At 36.5% G+C, this 13754-nt stretch overlaps 2 protein-coding genes across 6 annotated transcripts in view; both read left to right on the top strand.

Annotated features, from left to right (window-relative positions):
- LOC18786896 (GPCR-type G protein 1) lies at positions 63-5805 on the top strand. The gene is made up of 11 exons (XM_007220329.2): positions 63-563; positions 719-819; positions 932-1290; positions 1620-1698; positions 1992-2080; positions 2377-2469; positions 3217-3243; positions 3360-3446; positions 3881-3952; positions 4531-4661; positions 5363-5805. Exons 1-11 carry the CDS (start codon positions 349-351, stop codon positions 5514-5516), a joined length of 1407 nt encoding a protein of 468 aa, XP_007220391.1. The 5' UTR covers positions 63-348; the 3' UTR covers positions 5517-5805.
- LOC18787726 overlaps positions 6689-13754 on the top strand; it is a 9497-nt gene continuing 2431 nt past the window's right edge. The window contains exons 1-12 of one of the 5 annotated variants that reach the window (XM_020556161.1): positions 6689-7114; positions 7472-7539; positions 8380-9006; positions 9116-9418; positions 10000-10085; positions 10194-10288; positions 10389-10688; positions 10857-11366; positions 11520-12294; positions 12419-12649; positions 12762-12886; positions 13195-13571. In XM_020556161.1, the coding sequence (XP_020411750.1) occupies positions 7492-7539; positions 8380-9006; positions 9116-9418; positions 10000-10085; positions 10194-10288; positions 10389-10688; positions 10857-11366; positions 11520-12294; positions 12419-12649; positions 12762-12886; positions 13195-13571 (3477 nt within the window). In that variant the 5' untranslated portion in view covers positions 6689-7114; positions 7472-7491. Of the gene's footprint in view, positions 7115-7461; positions 7553-8379; positions 9007-9115; positions 9419-9999; positions 10086-10193; positions 10289-10388; positions 10689-10856; positions 11367-11519; positions 12295-12418; positions 12650-12761; positions 12887-13194; positions 13572-13754 lie in introns of all 5 variants that reach the window. The other 4 variants (XM_020556159.1, XM_020556160.1, XM_020556158.1 and 1 more) reach the window with 4 other exon arrangements.

Here is a 13754-nt window from a genome sequence, read left to right as displayed (position 1 = left end):
CTTATTTTACCCTTGTAATTCGAACAACTATTTTTTGTATTTAAAGGTAAGTATTTTAGGAATTGGCAGGCTTAATTTTTTGGTCAAAACAACAGTCCCTTCTCACAGGCCAAGAAGTTTAGAAAAATCTACTTCCTTCAGCAGCACTCCTCACCCTCAGTTAAAAAGAAAAAGAGAAACGAGAAGAAGAGAAATCGTTCGCAGTTGCCAGTAACGTCGTGAAGTGTTGGTGTGTGAATCAAAAAGTTAAAAAGTTAAGCCACCCCATTGCAAATAGGATAGTCAGGATCTGGTTCCTCAAAGTCGGTCAAACAAAAACAAAAAAAAAAGGTCGCAGAAGATATATAGATGGGTTGGGGTTGGGCAATCTACGAGGGAGTGGTGGCGTTGGGATCGCTGGGGCTGCTGGGATGGGCGGGGCTGTGGTTCTTGAACCGAAGGCTCTACAAAGAGTACGAAGAGAAGAGGGTCTTAGTTCAGATCATATTCAGCGTGGTCTTCGCCTTCTCTTGTAATCTGCTGCAGCTGGTCCTCTTCGAGATCATCCCCTTTCTCTCCCAAAGGTATGCTAAATCCCTAATTGCTAGCCTATGCTTGCCATTGCCAATGCCAATGCCGTCCGAATGGGATTGTAATAATACTAATAATTCATAATTATATACGGTTCGGTGCCATTTCATAATTGCATTTGCTTTCTGCAACAAATTGTATTTTGCAGGGCACGATGGCTCAACTGGAAGCTCGATTTGTTTTGTCTCATACTATTACTGGTTTTCATGTTGCCTTATTATCATTGTTTCTTAATGCTCTGCAACAATGGTACGTGCCTACGTCTAAGTCTGGCACTATGTTATTTTAACGAAGAAAGAGACAATGAATGCTCATCTGTTTCTTCTTTTCCAACTTCAAACTCCTCCTCTATTCATCTCAGGGTTCCCGAAGGAACGCGCTGCTCTTGGATCCGTCTTGTTCTTGCTCGCCTTCCTTTATGCTTTCTGGCGCATGGGCATTCACTTCCCTATGCCTTCCCCCGATAAAGGCTTCTTCACCATGCCTCAATTGGTCAGTCGGATTGGGGTCATTGGCGTTACTGTCATGGCTGTCTTGTCTGGTTTTGGAGCTGTCAATTTGCCCTACAGTTACTTATCTCTCTTTATCAGAGAGATTGAGGAAGCAGAGATCAAGTCCTTGGAAAGACAGCTAATGCAATCCATCGAGACTTGTATTGCTAAGAAAAAGAAGATCATTCTTTCTCAAATGGAGATGGAACGGATTCATGGATCAGAAGAGGTCCCTTTAGCAATCCTATAATTTATCTTTCTTGTCTTAAAATTTGGAACTCATCATCTGTTTGACATGATTGACACTTGTTAAACATCTACTTGACATAGTCTACGCTTGTTCAATTTTGTCTCAAGTATAAATACATGTGGATCTTGATTTGTATATTCCAACTATTACTTGCATCAACATGGACACTCTATGATAATCGTTTTCTGTTGTTCAAAATGATTTTACTTGGAAATTTTATTTGTATTAGCATATGTATAAGATTTTAGTTACTAGCAGTGTTATAAACCCAATTTGGACTTGCGCCTAATTAAAGTTATATGTTGCAGAAATTAAAGGCTAGATCTTTCTTTAAAAGAATTGTTGGCACTGTTGTGCGATCTGTGCAAGAGGATCAAAAGGAGCAAGGTTGGTGTTGTTTGATGTTTTTCCTTGGGATAAAATCCTGCATTTTTCCTTCTAAAAGATTGTTTTTGGTCTTTTATAGATGTTTTTTTAATTTTTACTTTTCTTAACTACTTCTCTTGCCATGGTACTTGCATGCATCGAGAACTATTAAATATGTTGACTTATTGAGCTTTCCAGACTATCAACATTGTGCCTTTACTTTGTAAAGATTTCGTCGTTGTCTTATTTCACTTATTTCCCTCCTATGTTCTCTCCCTCCCTCCCTCCCCTCCATTCTCTTTTGGGTAACAAAGATATTAAAAACATGGAAGCAGAAGTGCAAGCATTAGAAGAGCTTTCAAAGCAGCTATTCCTGGAAATTTATGAGCTTCGTCAAGCAAAGGTTCAGTTCCAATTATGTATTATTGATTATACTTTTTAATTTCAAATGTCTCCTTTCTAGAACTGCTGCTCTATGTGAGTACTGAACCATGCATCTCTTCTTTTATGTACTTGGTGGAAAATTTGTGCAGGCTATAAAAAAAACCAATTCCATGGGCCATTAAAGAGTATAGTGGATGATAGAAATGATCCAGTTGACTAAAGTTAGAACATCATAATGCTTACCTATATTTAATGCCCAAACCTGTTCTGTGCCTGATTAGTGGCATATAAACTTAAATTGTTATTACTTTACAGGAAGCTGCTGCTTATTCTCGAACCTGGAAGGGTCATATGCAGAATCTACTTGGTTATGCATGTTCAATCTACTGTGTATATAAAATGATTAAGGTATGGGTTGCATTTTTTTTTTTGCCCAAGGGGGTGGTATGAATTAAAGTCAGTTTAGATACAATACAAGTACACTTGTCAAATTTAAAATTATTTTTCTCTTCTTTGAGTAAAACAAGGTTTGGACATTACATTAGCGTATACTGTGGACAGCTCTCAAACACATCAGAACCTTTTGCTGGTCAATTTTTATATTATATGCTTATTGGTTCCATTTTGCTGGAAAGTTTATTCTTTAATGATTATGAGATCTTATCATATATTTGAATCTTGAGTCTTGCGTCAAATACTAAAGATATTTGAATCTTAAATCTTGAGTTTTATGTCATAAAAATTATATCATCACACACACACACAACATATGAGGACTTGATGCCTCTTAATGCGCGAATCCCTTATATAATTATACCATCTAGTGTAGGCCGACATGCAATCTAAGACCTGTTAGGTTACTCCGAATTTTGGTATACAAAAGTACTCTAAAATTCGCACCAGAATTTGTGGTGTTTCTCTCTCCAATGTAAGAGTTTCCCACTTAAAATTTTCTCACTTATTAGAATTTTTACATCCCATTTGTAAGAAAAATATGGGGAGTCATCTGTGGGATACGAAAGAAAATTCTGTCTGCAGAAAGGGTTTGTATTACCATATTTTTTTAAGCAAGCAATGTCCTTCATTTTTTTTCCTACCTAGTTTTGGATTTTGATTTTTGAAAAGTGCCTGATTACTTTTAATTGCTCTCTGCAGTCTTTGCAAAGTGTTGTTTTCAAAGAGGTATTACTTTCATCTCTCACTTATTACTTTTGACACTTGCTTATATGTATGTTTCTGCTTTCTGGCTATTAATTTCCAATTTTGTATTGGATAAATAATAAAAAGTTCTCTAACAGGCTGGCTCTGTGGATCCTGTTACAATGACAATTAGCATATTCTTGCAGTTCTTTGACATTGGTATCAATGCAGCATTGTTGTCACAGGTTAGGCAGCTTTAACATTTACACCTATATTGGTTGACCCGTTGGTTTTATATCTGAAGCTGCATGCCTGTGGTCTTTTCCCCCCTCAAAGGTCAAACTTGCAGTTATTTGATGAATTACCTTTTGCAATAATTTAGACAGCCACCTCGATCTTATTCCTGTTTTGGATGAAGCGCAACAATTTAGTGGATTACGAGCAATGGGTGGCAGTCCTGTGATTTTAGTAGCACAAAATATATGCAAATTCAGAGTCATTAAAACAATTAGACTCCTGACTTTGGCCTTATTTCCAATATGTGCTAGTTTCTGAATTCCATTTATTCTAGTACGGATTGGAAATATGCAATTAAATCTTATGATATATACTTATAATGCTTGATTGGTTAGACTATTGAACACGTTGTTGACACTTCTTTTGTTCTCATTGTTGACAGTATATTTCACTCTTGTTCATTGGAATGTTGATTGTTATATCAGTTCGTGGATTCTTGACAAATTTAATGAAGGTAATCCTTCTTATGCCTGCCTTTTCATTTATTTCTTATTTAAGTTGGAGAACCACAATGCACTGATTTGCTTTCTTCAGACTGATTACCAATATGCGGTGTCCAGTCTTTTTAGAAAAATTGAAAAAAAAGAGTTCTGAATGCTTGCTTTTTTACTTTTGACTGAGTTGCAGACAACCAGCAAGGCTAAATAGCCGAAAGTTAAAACACAGTTGTTTTGGATCTGGAGTTTATAACCAGATACTTCCTTTTTTTTAGGTTGTGCATGCTAGTGCTACAATTACTTGAATAAAAAATAAATTGATCTTAACCAGGTCTTAATCCCATTTTAAGTTGTTTTCTGGGAATACACTGGTTGTTCTTTTACCAGTCTTTGGATTATTAAGTGGCATAGTATTTTGATATGACCTTTTTATATACATGCCTGGTGCAATGACATCAATGACATCAATGCCCTCAAGCTTTTTCATTTTTTGTTATCTTTGTTAACGAGAAACTGGTGGAAGGATAAATGGGGCATCTTTTTTCATTGTTTTCTGATATCCTATGGCTTAGCTTTCTGTCTTTGCTGTGCACAGTTCTTTTTTGCAGTATCAAGAGTTGGGAGTGGATCTTCTAGCAATGTTGTACTGTTTCTCTCTGAAATTATGGGAATGTACTTCCTGTCCTCTATTCTTTTGATAAGAAAAAGCTTGGCAACTGAGTACAGGTATGCCGATAATTGAGTACAGGCAACTGAGTACATTCGACTTAGTTTTGGGTTTTTCTTTCCTTTGATGTTGAATGGTCTGGACTCTGATTATATTTATGAATTTTGGTCAGTTGTTTTGAGCTTAAGTGCTAATTATTTTCACTCTAGTGTGCATACCGCACCTCAAATTTCCTAATTATTATATTTTGTTAGGGCGAAAACATGCTTCAAAACTTTGAAATGAATTTGATGCACATTTACAAGAAAACAAGAAGTTGCCTCTTACAGAACAAAAACATTGTCCTCCTCTTATACTTCATAAGTATGGAGGGCTCGGGGAAAAATAGTAACCGACCAAAATACTTTGTCTTACAGGATGCATCCAAGTATTGACAACAGTAATGGTGCGAGGAATATTTCTTGTTGTAATTGTAAACTACATTTACAGTATGTTGGAATTAATACCTTATCATTTAATAAATTGAAATTTTGAACTCACAAATTAAGAGAGAACTATACTAATATAAAAACAGTATACGACACTTGATTATTGACTGAAATTGTTACTTTAGTCATGTTTTGTCTGTCTAGAAGTGCAGATTTCCAAATGATGGTCGTCAAACTTTGTTAGGTCTTGTGTCATATAAACTTGATTGCATGTTGAACGAGTTTTGGATAGAGATAAGAGTGTTGTTGCCTGAGCTTTTATCTCCTGGCAGGATGATCATAACAGATGTATTGGGTGGAGATATTCAGTTTGACTTCTATCACCGGTGGTTTGATGCAATCTTTGTGGCCAGTGCTTTTCTTTCTCTGCTTTTGCTTTCTGCACATTATACCTCTCGGCAGGCTGACAAACACCCGATTGATTAATGTAGTTTAATGCCAACTATGTAATGTAACTAACAACTTAACCTTTTCATAAAAATTCCAAAAAGAATGCGATTTGAATGATTTGATTCATAACGCATTTTTTAGGTTTTATTATGAAATTGCGGGTGGTTTAACTTAACTATGAAGTAATTTGCGTGGTAGGTACCCATATTATTTATTTATTTTGTAGCATGCCACTTGTTAGGCATATCATCTTCGCTTGTCCGCATAGGAAGATAATACGATTTGAACCACAAGGAAAGATGAATGCAGATCAATATCCATCCAAGCCTTAGCCTTCGTGATTATTATTATTAGAGATAATTTTTTATGGGTGAAACTTATGACCCAAAAAGAATGGTTGACTTTGTAATAATAGAGATAATACCTCTATTTACACGTTTTCTGAAAAGATAAATTTTTTACGAAGAAGATCCGCGACATATGTCTTTTTACGCATATTATATTTCTTGTTTGTCCTTACAATTCAACTTTTTTTTTTTTCTTTCTATGATCTATGTCAAATTTGATCCTTGTCAAATTTAATCTATTAATTTGACCAATTTTATAATTTTGCCTTGATTCCAAATCAAATTCAACTACAAGATTAAAAATTTTCAAAATTAAAATTATATAGTTCGTAGTAGAAAATAAGTTAGACTAGTGGGGAAGAAGTGTAACTTCTTAAAATAAACCAAAAACCTTTTTCTTTTGGGTTTGGCCATATATGGTACCAAAATAAAACGTCATGTTTTGTTTTTAGAGGAACCTGATGTTAAATTTTTAATTGTCAAATTTAAAAAAAAAATTAAAGTAATGCTATACTTACTACATTTTTATCCTATATTTTTATACCATATGAAGTATGTCACATATTATATGCTACATCAATTAAATCAATAAAGTATATTTTCATTAAGAAAATTAGAAAAATAAATCATAAAAGAAAAAAATTATTAAATAATTTTTATTAATGTGTGACTGTCCATTTTAATTACCACATAAGGTAATATGAGAATATAATATAATATGATAAGAGTAACATTATTCTTCAAAATAAAAAAACTAGACAGGCCGTAATATGGTAGACCCACAAATTTTTTTCAGAGGACCCCAATTTTTTTAGGCCCGCATTTAAATTCGAAATATACGAAACTTTACTCATTTACTCATTTTCCGTAGAAAATAAAATTCCTGGCGAGATTTAAGCTGCTTAATATGTAGATGGATTCCATTGCAGGATTTTTTCCCAGATCACAGAGAGAGATAGAAAAAAGTAGAGAGAGAAAGCGAGATATATATTTTATATATAAATAAACACAAAACATTTTATTTAATCAGATTCTGTGTGGTGTAATATAGTAGATGGTCGTGTGGTTGTTGTCTGAGAACTTGATTTTTGGATACCATTTGCTGGGAAGTTAGGGTTTTCAATCGAATTGAATTCAACCGTGAGGGATTCCTGCAATTGGAATAGCGGAGTTTGGGTTTGGATTAGATTAGGGTTGGGACTGGTTGTCATCTTGATGATGTCCTGCCGGAAGGAACGGGCAGTCGATGAGCTTTACACCGCCACGCGGATTGTTATGAAACCAGAGGCACGTAATTGTTAGCCGACTTGGTTCTTTTAACCCCTTCTCTTTTGGGAGAATTTGATTTTCTTCAGTATGATCGGATGACTCGCTGAATTGATTGCCAAACGGTTGTATTATTCAAGATAGTGTTGGTTTCATGGTTAGGGTTTTTGGGCCTATATTTTGTCAAGTTTCATTCTGGGTTTGATTGCATCACTTTGTACATATATATACATATTAAATTTGTTAGCTTGATATGAGTCTCTTTGCCTCTAAATGGATTTAGTTTTCAGCCATTAATGTTAGTCCAGAGTATTCCATAATTGGCTACCGGAGATTGGAATTAATGTAATTTTGGTGTCCCCTTTTAGATCACACCAGTCTTGAGAGGGAGTCATCGTATGCAAGGGCCTGCTGATGAGACTGATCATGATATTAAGAAGAATATGGTGAGAAAACAGGGTAATTTGCCTTCTTTCTTTTTCTTTTTATTAATTTTCAGCTGTCTTTTCCTGTATCATGCAGTAGTGCGTATTTCAAAGAAAAAGAAAAGAAAAAGAGAAATAGACAATTAAGCTTTTGGGAGTTTATTGTTTTTTTGTTGACTATGAGGAACAACGTTAGAGTTATAAGAATCTCAGTAGACATTTCTGAATAACTAGGAGTGTGGCTATAATGGATGATTGAATCCAGGTTCTAGGAACAGTGCAGGAATTAGTTTGTGCTGCAAACCATATGCATTTCTTGCTAATAACTTCATTGGACACTTCTCGCTGACTAGGAGTGCAGCTGTAATGGTTGATTAAATCCATTCTAGGAACAGTGCAGGAATTTCTCTTATACATTAAACTAAAAGTAATTTTTATTTGTGAGAATGTTGACGGGCCAGTGGAGGGGATTGCCACATGCAGCTTCCTGCAGTTGTAGTTACTTGTTATCCTTCTTTGTTTGGTAGTGGAGGATGTTATTCAGGTGCATTTGGAGGACATTGGTAATAATGAGCATTAACAACTCAAAATAAAAGAACGACCATGAGAACATTATTTCTCATAATGAAATCTGGTTTAGTGTGTTATTTTCTTTTTATCAATACTCCCTTAAACTGAGAGTGACTTTTGGTGTTGCCTTTATCTCATTGACCTGATTTTTACATTTTCCATGCTTAAATATGGTCACTGTTGAAAACTCAGGAGTTGTCTATACATCTTTCATAAGTTTTTTTCTTTTTCAATTCTCATTGTTAATTTTTGTATTGTATCCGTTCCTAATTGATTTATTGCATTTATTAGGTGTCATCTCAATCTATAAAAGAATTTGGTAAGCATTCTATGAGTCGGAAAGTTCATATGAGAGGCGAGTCTGGGGCTTGTAACCTGTGTTCTGCTCCCTGTTCATCTTGTGTGCATTTTAATAGAGCTCTTATGGGGTCAAAGGCTGATGAATTTTCTGATGAAACCTGTCGTGTTAATGCGGCTAGTCAATATTCTATCAATGTGGGCGATACTTCAGCCTCTTTTAAGAGCAAGGCATGTGACAGTTTACAACATACCACCAGTGAGACTAGTAACCTACTTAGTGTTAATTCAAGTCATGATTCTTTGTCTGAAAATGCTGAAAGCAAAGCACCCATAAGGTCTTCTGATACATCTGATGCTGTAGAAGGTTTTGAGATGCTTACAAATACGTTTGAGGATTCAAAAGTTGTTGAAGTCAATGACGATAACATTTCATGTATAAGTAGAGTCAATGATGCAAATTTAGCAGTCAATCACCATAACAGAAATGTAGAACGGAAGAATTTGTCTTGTAGTTTTGCTTCAGTTGGTAGTGTAGATCCAGAAGAAGTTGAAAAGGCACACAAGTCAGTCTTGTCAGAGATGGTAAAAGCTGCAGATGCTGGTGATAGTGCAACAAAGGTGCAAAGTCACGCTCCCACTCACAAATTGGTGCATCATGTTCCTTAACTTTTTATTTTTATTTTTTTTAATAACTGATTTAGGAGAGGATGCGTCTTCTCATATGCAGGGAAAACTGCCAGAATGCTCTGGGAATATGGATTCATCATTAATAAAAGAGTCACCATCTGATATTGTCGCTCGCCAGAAATTTGATTCTAATAAAGGTTTGGGGGCCTCTACAAAAATCTGTCCGAAGAAAGAAGTAGAGACCAATGGTAATGGCCAAGACCTAAATGATGAAGCTTTGAAATGTTTGGATCATGGTGAACAAGATGTGAAGTCTAATGAGTTGGTCGCAGTAGCTGAGAAGCAGCCCTTGCAATCTGCTTCTGGAGATGACAGTGATGAATCGGACATTGTGGAGCATGATGTGAGTTCTCCCCCCTCCCCCCCCCAAAAAGTAAAATTTGTATGTATGACTTGTCTGCATAAAATTCTTGTTATCTGTGTTCTTTGGACTTTTTTTTGGGCTTCCCCTAAGTGCCTCTATATATGTTTTCGGATAGAATGATATTTTCTTGCTAGTTGTTAGTTCTGAAGGTTTGTAAATATAAGCCTCTTGATTTATGGTTCACAGAACTGTGGTCCCATGAATTGTCTGTTGTCGTTAGCACTCAATTGATTGGTCAAGCCTAATGTTGATTAACATGTTTTCGGAAAATATTGAGCAATCAGGTATTTGCGGCTTTTGTCAGTGTGATTAGGAACACATCCGTCTTTGTTTGTTAAGAATTTGTCAAATGTTTGCTATTTAGTTAGATACTGATGCCTTCACATTTTCGTTTGAAGGATGATATGCTTGATGTATTCAACTGTGTTGAGGCCTGTAATGGCTTCTTTTTACTTTAAGTTCTGGAGGATCTGTATTTTAGTAGAAGAAACTTTAGCCTCTTCTTTCTTTAGCTGAAGGACTAAAAATTTTCCCTTTTTTTTTTTGGGGTTCATAAACAGGTAAAAGTATGCGATATTTGTGGGGATGCAGGTCGCGAAGATATGCTTGCCATGTGTAGTAGGTGCAGCGATGGTGCAGAACACATGTAATAGTCTTTCACCATACTTTCTGCTGTTAGGTTTTGATGGCGATATTTTATGTTGATCCAATGCCTGTGATCAAAATTTGTTAACATTATTATTGCAAAAAGCAGCTATTGCATGCGAAAGATGCTTCGGAGAGTTCCTAAAGGTCAATGGCTGTGTGAGGAATGCAAGTTTGCTGAGGAAGCTGACAACCAGAAGCAAGGTAAAGCAAATTGAGTTATATTAGTTTTCTGAAAACAGATGCTAACATGCTGTTATTTGTGAAATGCACTGATTTTTTTTTCGACATTTGAATTATTAAGGTTCAGATATGGAGGGGAAAAAAATGGACAAAGCCATTTTGAGTACACAATTCTCTAATAAGAGACTAGCAGAAAATATAGAAGTAGCTCCTGCTGCGAAAAGGCAGGCTCTTGAAATTCGTGTGGGATCACCAAGGCCATCCAGCCCTAAGAGAATGGGTGCTCTATCACGTGAGTCTTCGTTCAAGAGCATAGATAAGGAAAGATTGAGGTCAACTTATCAGAGCTCACAGTCCATTAATGATATATCAGAAACTGCACGCTCTCCTTCTAGTGGTATACGGCTTCAAACAACCAAGGGTGAGTAGTTATTGCTGCATGGTACATGCTCCATCTCTATCCTTCTCTTTTTATTGTATGGTAGTTCTTATGCTTTGTGATGTCTAGGTGGGGTTTCTTATTTTTCATATTTACATTTTTGTAGAGTTTTATATTAAAAAATAACAGTTCATCGTATTCTGTTTGCAGGTACATTGTTAAAGTCAAATTCATTCAACACCTTGACTTCCAAACCAAGAGTTAAGACTGTAGATGATGTTCCTCAAAAGCAAAAGGGATCTAAAGAACATTCTTCCCTTGATATGAAGGAGAGGGTGGCCAGAATGATGGGCAAATCTGTGTCATTCAAATCTGCGAACTCAGGGCGTTCAAATGTGTCTGAATCCAAAGTTAAAATGCTTTCATCTAAATTTAGCCATGTTCAAGATCTAAAAGGATTGAAACAAGCAAAAGAGCGGAGCACAATTGAAAGAAAAAATTTGTCCAAACTGGACCGCCCCCTTGCTAGTTTTCCCGCAGCTAGTCCTATTGTTTCAACACCTAAGATTGACCCAGCATCTCGTGGTGAAACTAGTTTGCTTTCATCTGTGAGCAACAATCGAGAGTCAAAGGTCGTATTACCTGATGGAAAATTAAGTACCGTAACAAAATCTATTGGTAATCTGACTCGTAAAGGTGTTGAGCCTCAAAATGCTTCAGGTAGCTTTCTTGCCTTTTTGATGGTGGAACTTGTGTTTTTCAAGCTTGTGGTTGTGTCCTATGTTTCTCTCTATAATTTGTTTGCTGTTGGTGCATGTTGAAAGTAGTTGGTGTTACTAATTTAAGGTATGACCAATGTGTTTGCTGTTGCAGTTGGAGGTTCATCTACGAATGGAATATGTAATTCTGCTTCTGAACAAAAGTCAAACCAAGTTAGCTCTAAGGATGAACCCTTATCCAGCTATTCTGGGATTGTTGAGAAACCATGCTCTAATGTTGACGAAACATTAGAAGATGCGTTCCCGCAATCAGTGGAAATGACAAGTCAGGCTGATAAAACCAGGGAGAGCTCTGCTCGCTGTAGGCCTACTGTTGCAGCTAGTCCAAAGTGTAAAGACATAGGTCATACTGCGGAATTTTGCAGAGTTGGCATTTCACAGACTTCTGGTACTGATGCTTCTACTCCAATAAGTTCTAGGGAGGATATGCCGAGAGGTAATAGGTTGAAAGATGCAATTCACGCGGCTTTGCTTAGAAAGCCTGAAATATACAGAAAAAAGAGAGTATTCGATCCATCTGATGAGTTGTCCACATCAAACGTGGACTTAAGTTATGAAGTAGCTTCTCAAGAGCAATCATTGATTTCAAATAAGTTGAATAATATCACGTGTAGTGAAGGATCACATGATGGACAAACAGTTCTTGGGACTTCTACTTCTGACTCTTACAAGAATACAACTGTCAATAATTTAAAGCAGCATACAGTGCAGCCCATTGATTCTGTGTTTCCTTCCAAAGTGACAGACTCTGTTTCTGTTGTTCCTTCTCTTGGAAAGTCTACAGTGAAAGATTTGCATAGTCATGCTTCAGTGGCGATGTATGTTCTTGCAAAGACAACAGCCATACCAGAATATGAATACATCTGGCAGTAGGGTCTCGTGGTTTCTATTTGTTATCAGTCTTGTCTGCTTCATACTCTGCATTTTTTTTTCTTTCTTTATGTTTCATCTTGACAATTTCTTACGAGATAGGCTCCTCTTATTTTCATGCAGGGGGAGTTTCGAAGTGCAGAGAGGTGGAAATTATTTGGATTTATGTGGTGGAGTTCAAGCTCATTTGTCAACTTGTGCATCACCAAGGGTTCTTGAAGTGGTGAACAAATTTCAGTTCAAAGTTCCTCTGAGTGAAGTACCTCGCTTGAGTGTATGGCCATCACACTTCCATCAAAGTGGTGCTAAAGAAGATAACATTGCACTTTACTTCTTTGCCAAAGATCTTGAGAGGTAACGATAAGCATGCTTGTTTTTCATTTTATATTTTGAGGGATTTTTCCTTTCTGCAGAACATATTTTTCTTTATTGCTTAGTATGCAATCTTTTTCAATTTTGAATGCAGTTACGAAAGAGACTACAAGATCCTGTTGGATGCTATGATCAAGAATGATCTAGCCCTCAAAGGGAATTTCGATGGTGTTGAACTTCTGATATTCCCATCAAATCAGCTTCCTGAGAGATCACAACGTAAGGAATTCTCAAGTTTCATTATATGGGGTTAGGTGTTTTATCCAGTGATAATATGCTTGATATGGTTCTGTTTTGTGCAAGTTGGCTCATACTGCTTAACGCATAAACAAGTGCCAATGCTGATATTGTGAGCCTGTACTTATGAAGCATGTATAAAATTGGGTTAATGTAGTATGAGGGTGCCTTCTTTAAAATCGTTGGCGGCTGTGCTCATCTTGCTGATGTTGTTGGTTATTTGTTCTGTATTTGATCTTTGTTTGCTAACTTTTTGTGCCATCTCCTGAAATTTATTCTGTTATTGGCAGGTTGGAATATGCTGTTTTTCCTATGGGGTGTTTTCAGGACAACGAGGGTGCATCGTTTGGATTTTACTAAGGAGACGTGTGTTCCCAGCTTGAGCAACTCATTGGATAAATATGGAACTTTGTCGGAGAACCTATGCATACCTAAGCATATAGATGAATTTTCTGCTTCTGACAAATGTCGTGATGTAGCATCTGCAGCCAATTCCCTTCTTCATATGGGTCCCACAGTTAGCAAGGATCATGTGAGCAAAGATACTTATCCTGAGGAGGTACGTTCAGGTTCAAAAGTGAGCTTGGTGGTACAGGATAGTAGGCTTGACTCCAACACAACAAAAAATGCAGGCTTGTCTGAAGGTGTTCCATGCACCGCTCCCCTGGTAATTTATATTTTTTTTCCAGAATGTATATGGCTTGATAAGGTGCTTCTTGTTGTTCCTTGATGTTTCTATTCAGTTCATTTGGGGTAAAATTATATTGTGGCTTGGCTGACATGTTTCTACATTACTCTCACATTCAAATAAGAGCTCTCTCTCTCTCTCTCTCTCTCTCTCTCTCTCTCC

The sequence above is a fragment of the Prunus persica genome, chromosome G2, assembly GCF_000346465.2.
Source record: "Prunus persica cultivar Lovell chromosome G2, Prunus_persica_NCBIv2, whole genome shotgun sequence".
Lineage (NCBI taxonomy): Eukaryota > Viridiplantae > Streptophyta > Magnoliopsida > Rosales > Rosaceae > Prunus > Prunus persica.
The sequence above is the reverse complement of the archived record's forward strand: the minus strand, read 5'-3'. Positions and strand labels throughout refer to the sequence as shown.

What these genes read in the sequence shown, in the direction of transcription:
- LOC18786896 (XM_007220329.2), top strand. Translation starts at nt 349, where the DNA reads ATGGGTTGGGGTTGGGCAATCTACGAGGGAGTGGTGGCGTTGGGATCG. An exon ending in GGATTCATGGATCAGAAGAG is followed by an intron (nt 1,291 to 1,619) that starts GTCCCTTTAGCA and finishes TATATGTTGCAG; the next exon opens with AAATTAAAGGCTAGATCTTT. An exon ending in AAAGTGTTGTTTTCAAAGAG is followed by an intron (nt 3,244 to 3,359) that starts GTATTACTTTCA and finishes GTTCTCTAACAG; the next exon opens with GCTGGCTCTGTGGATCCTGT.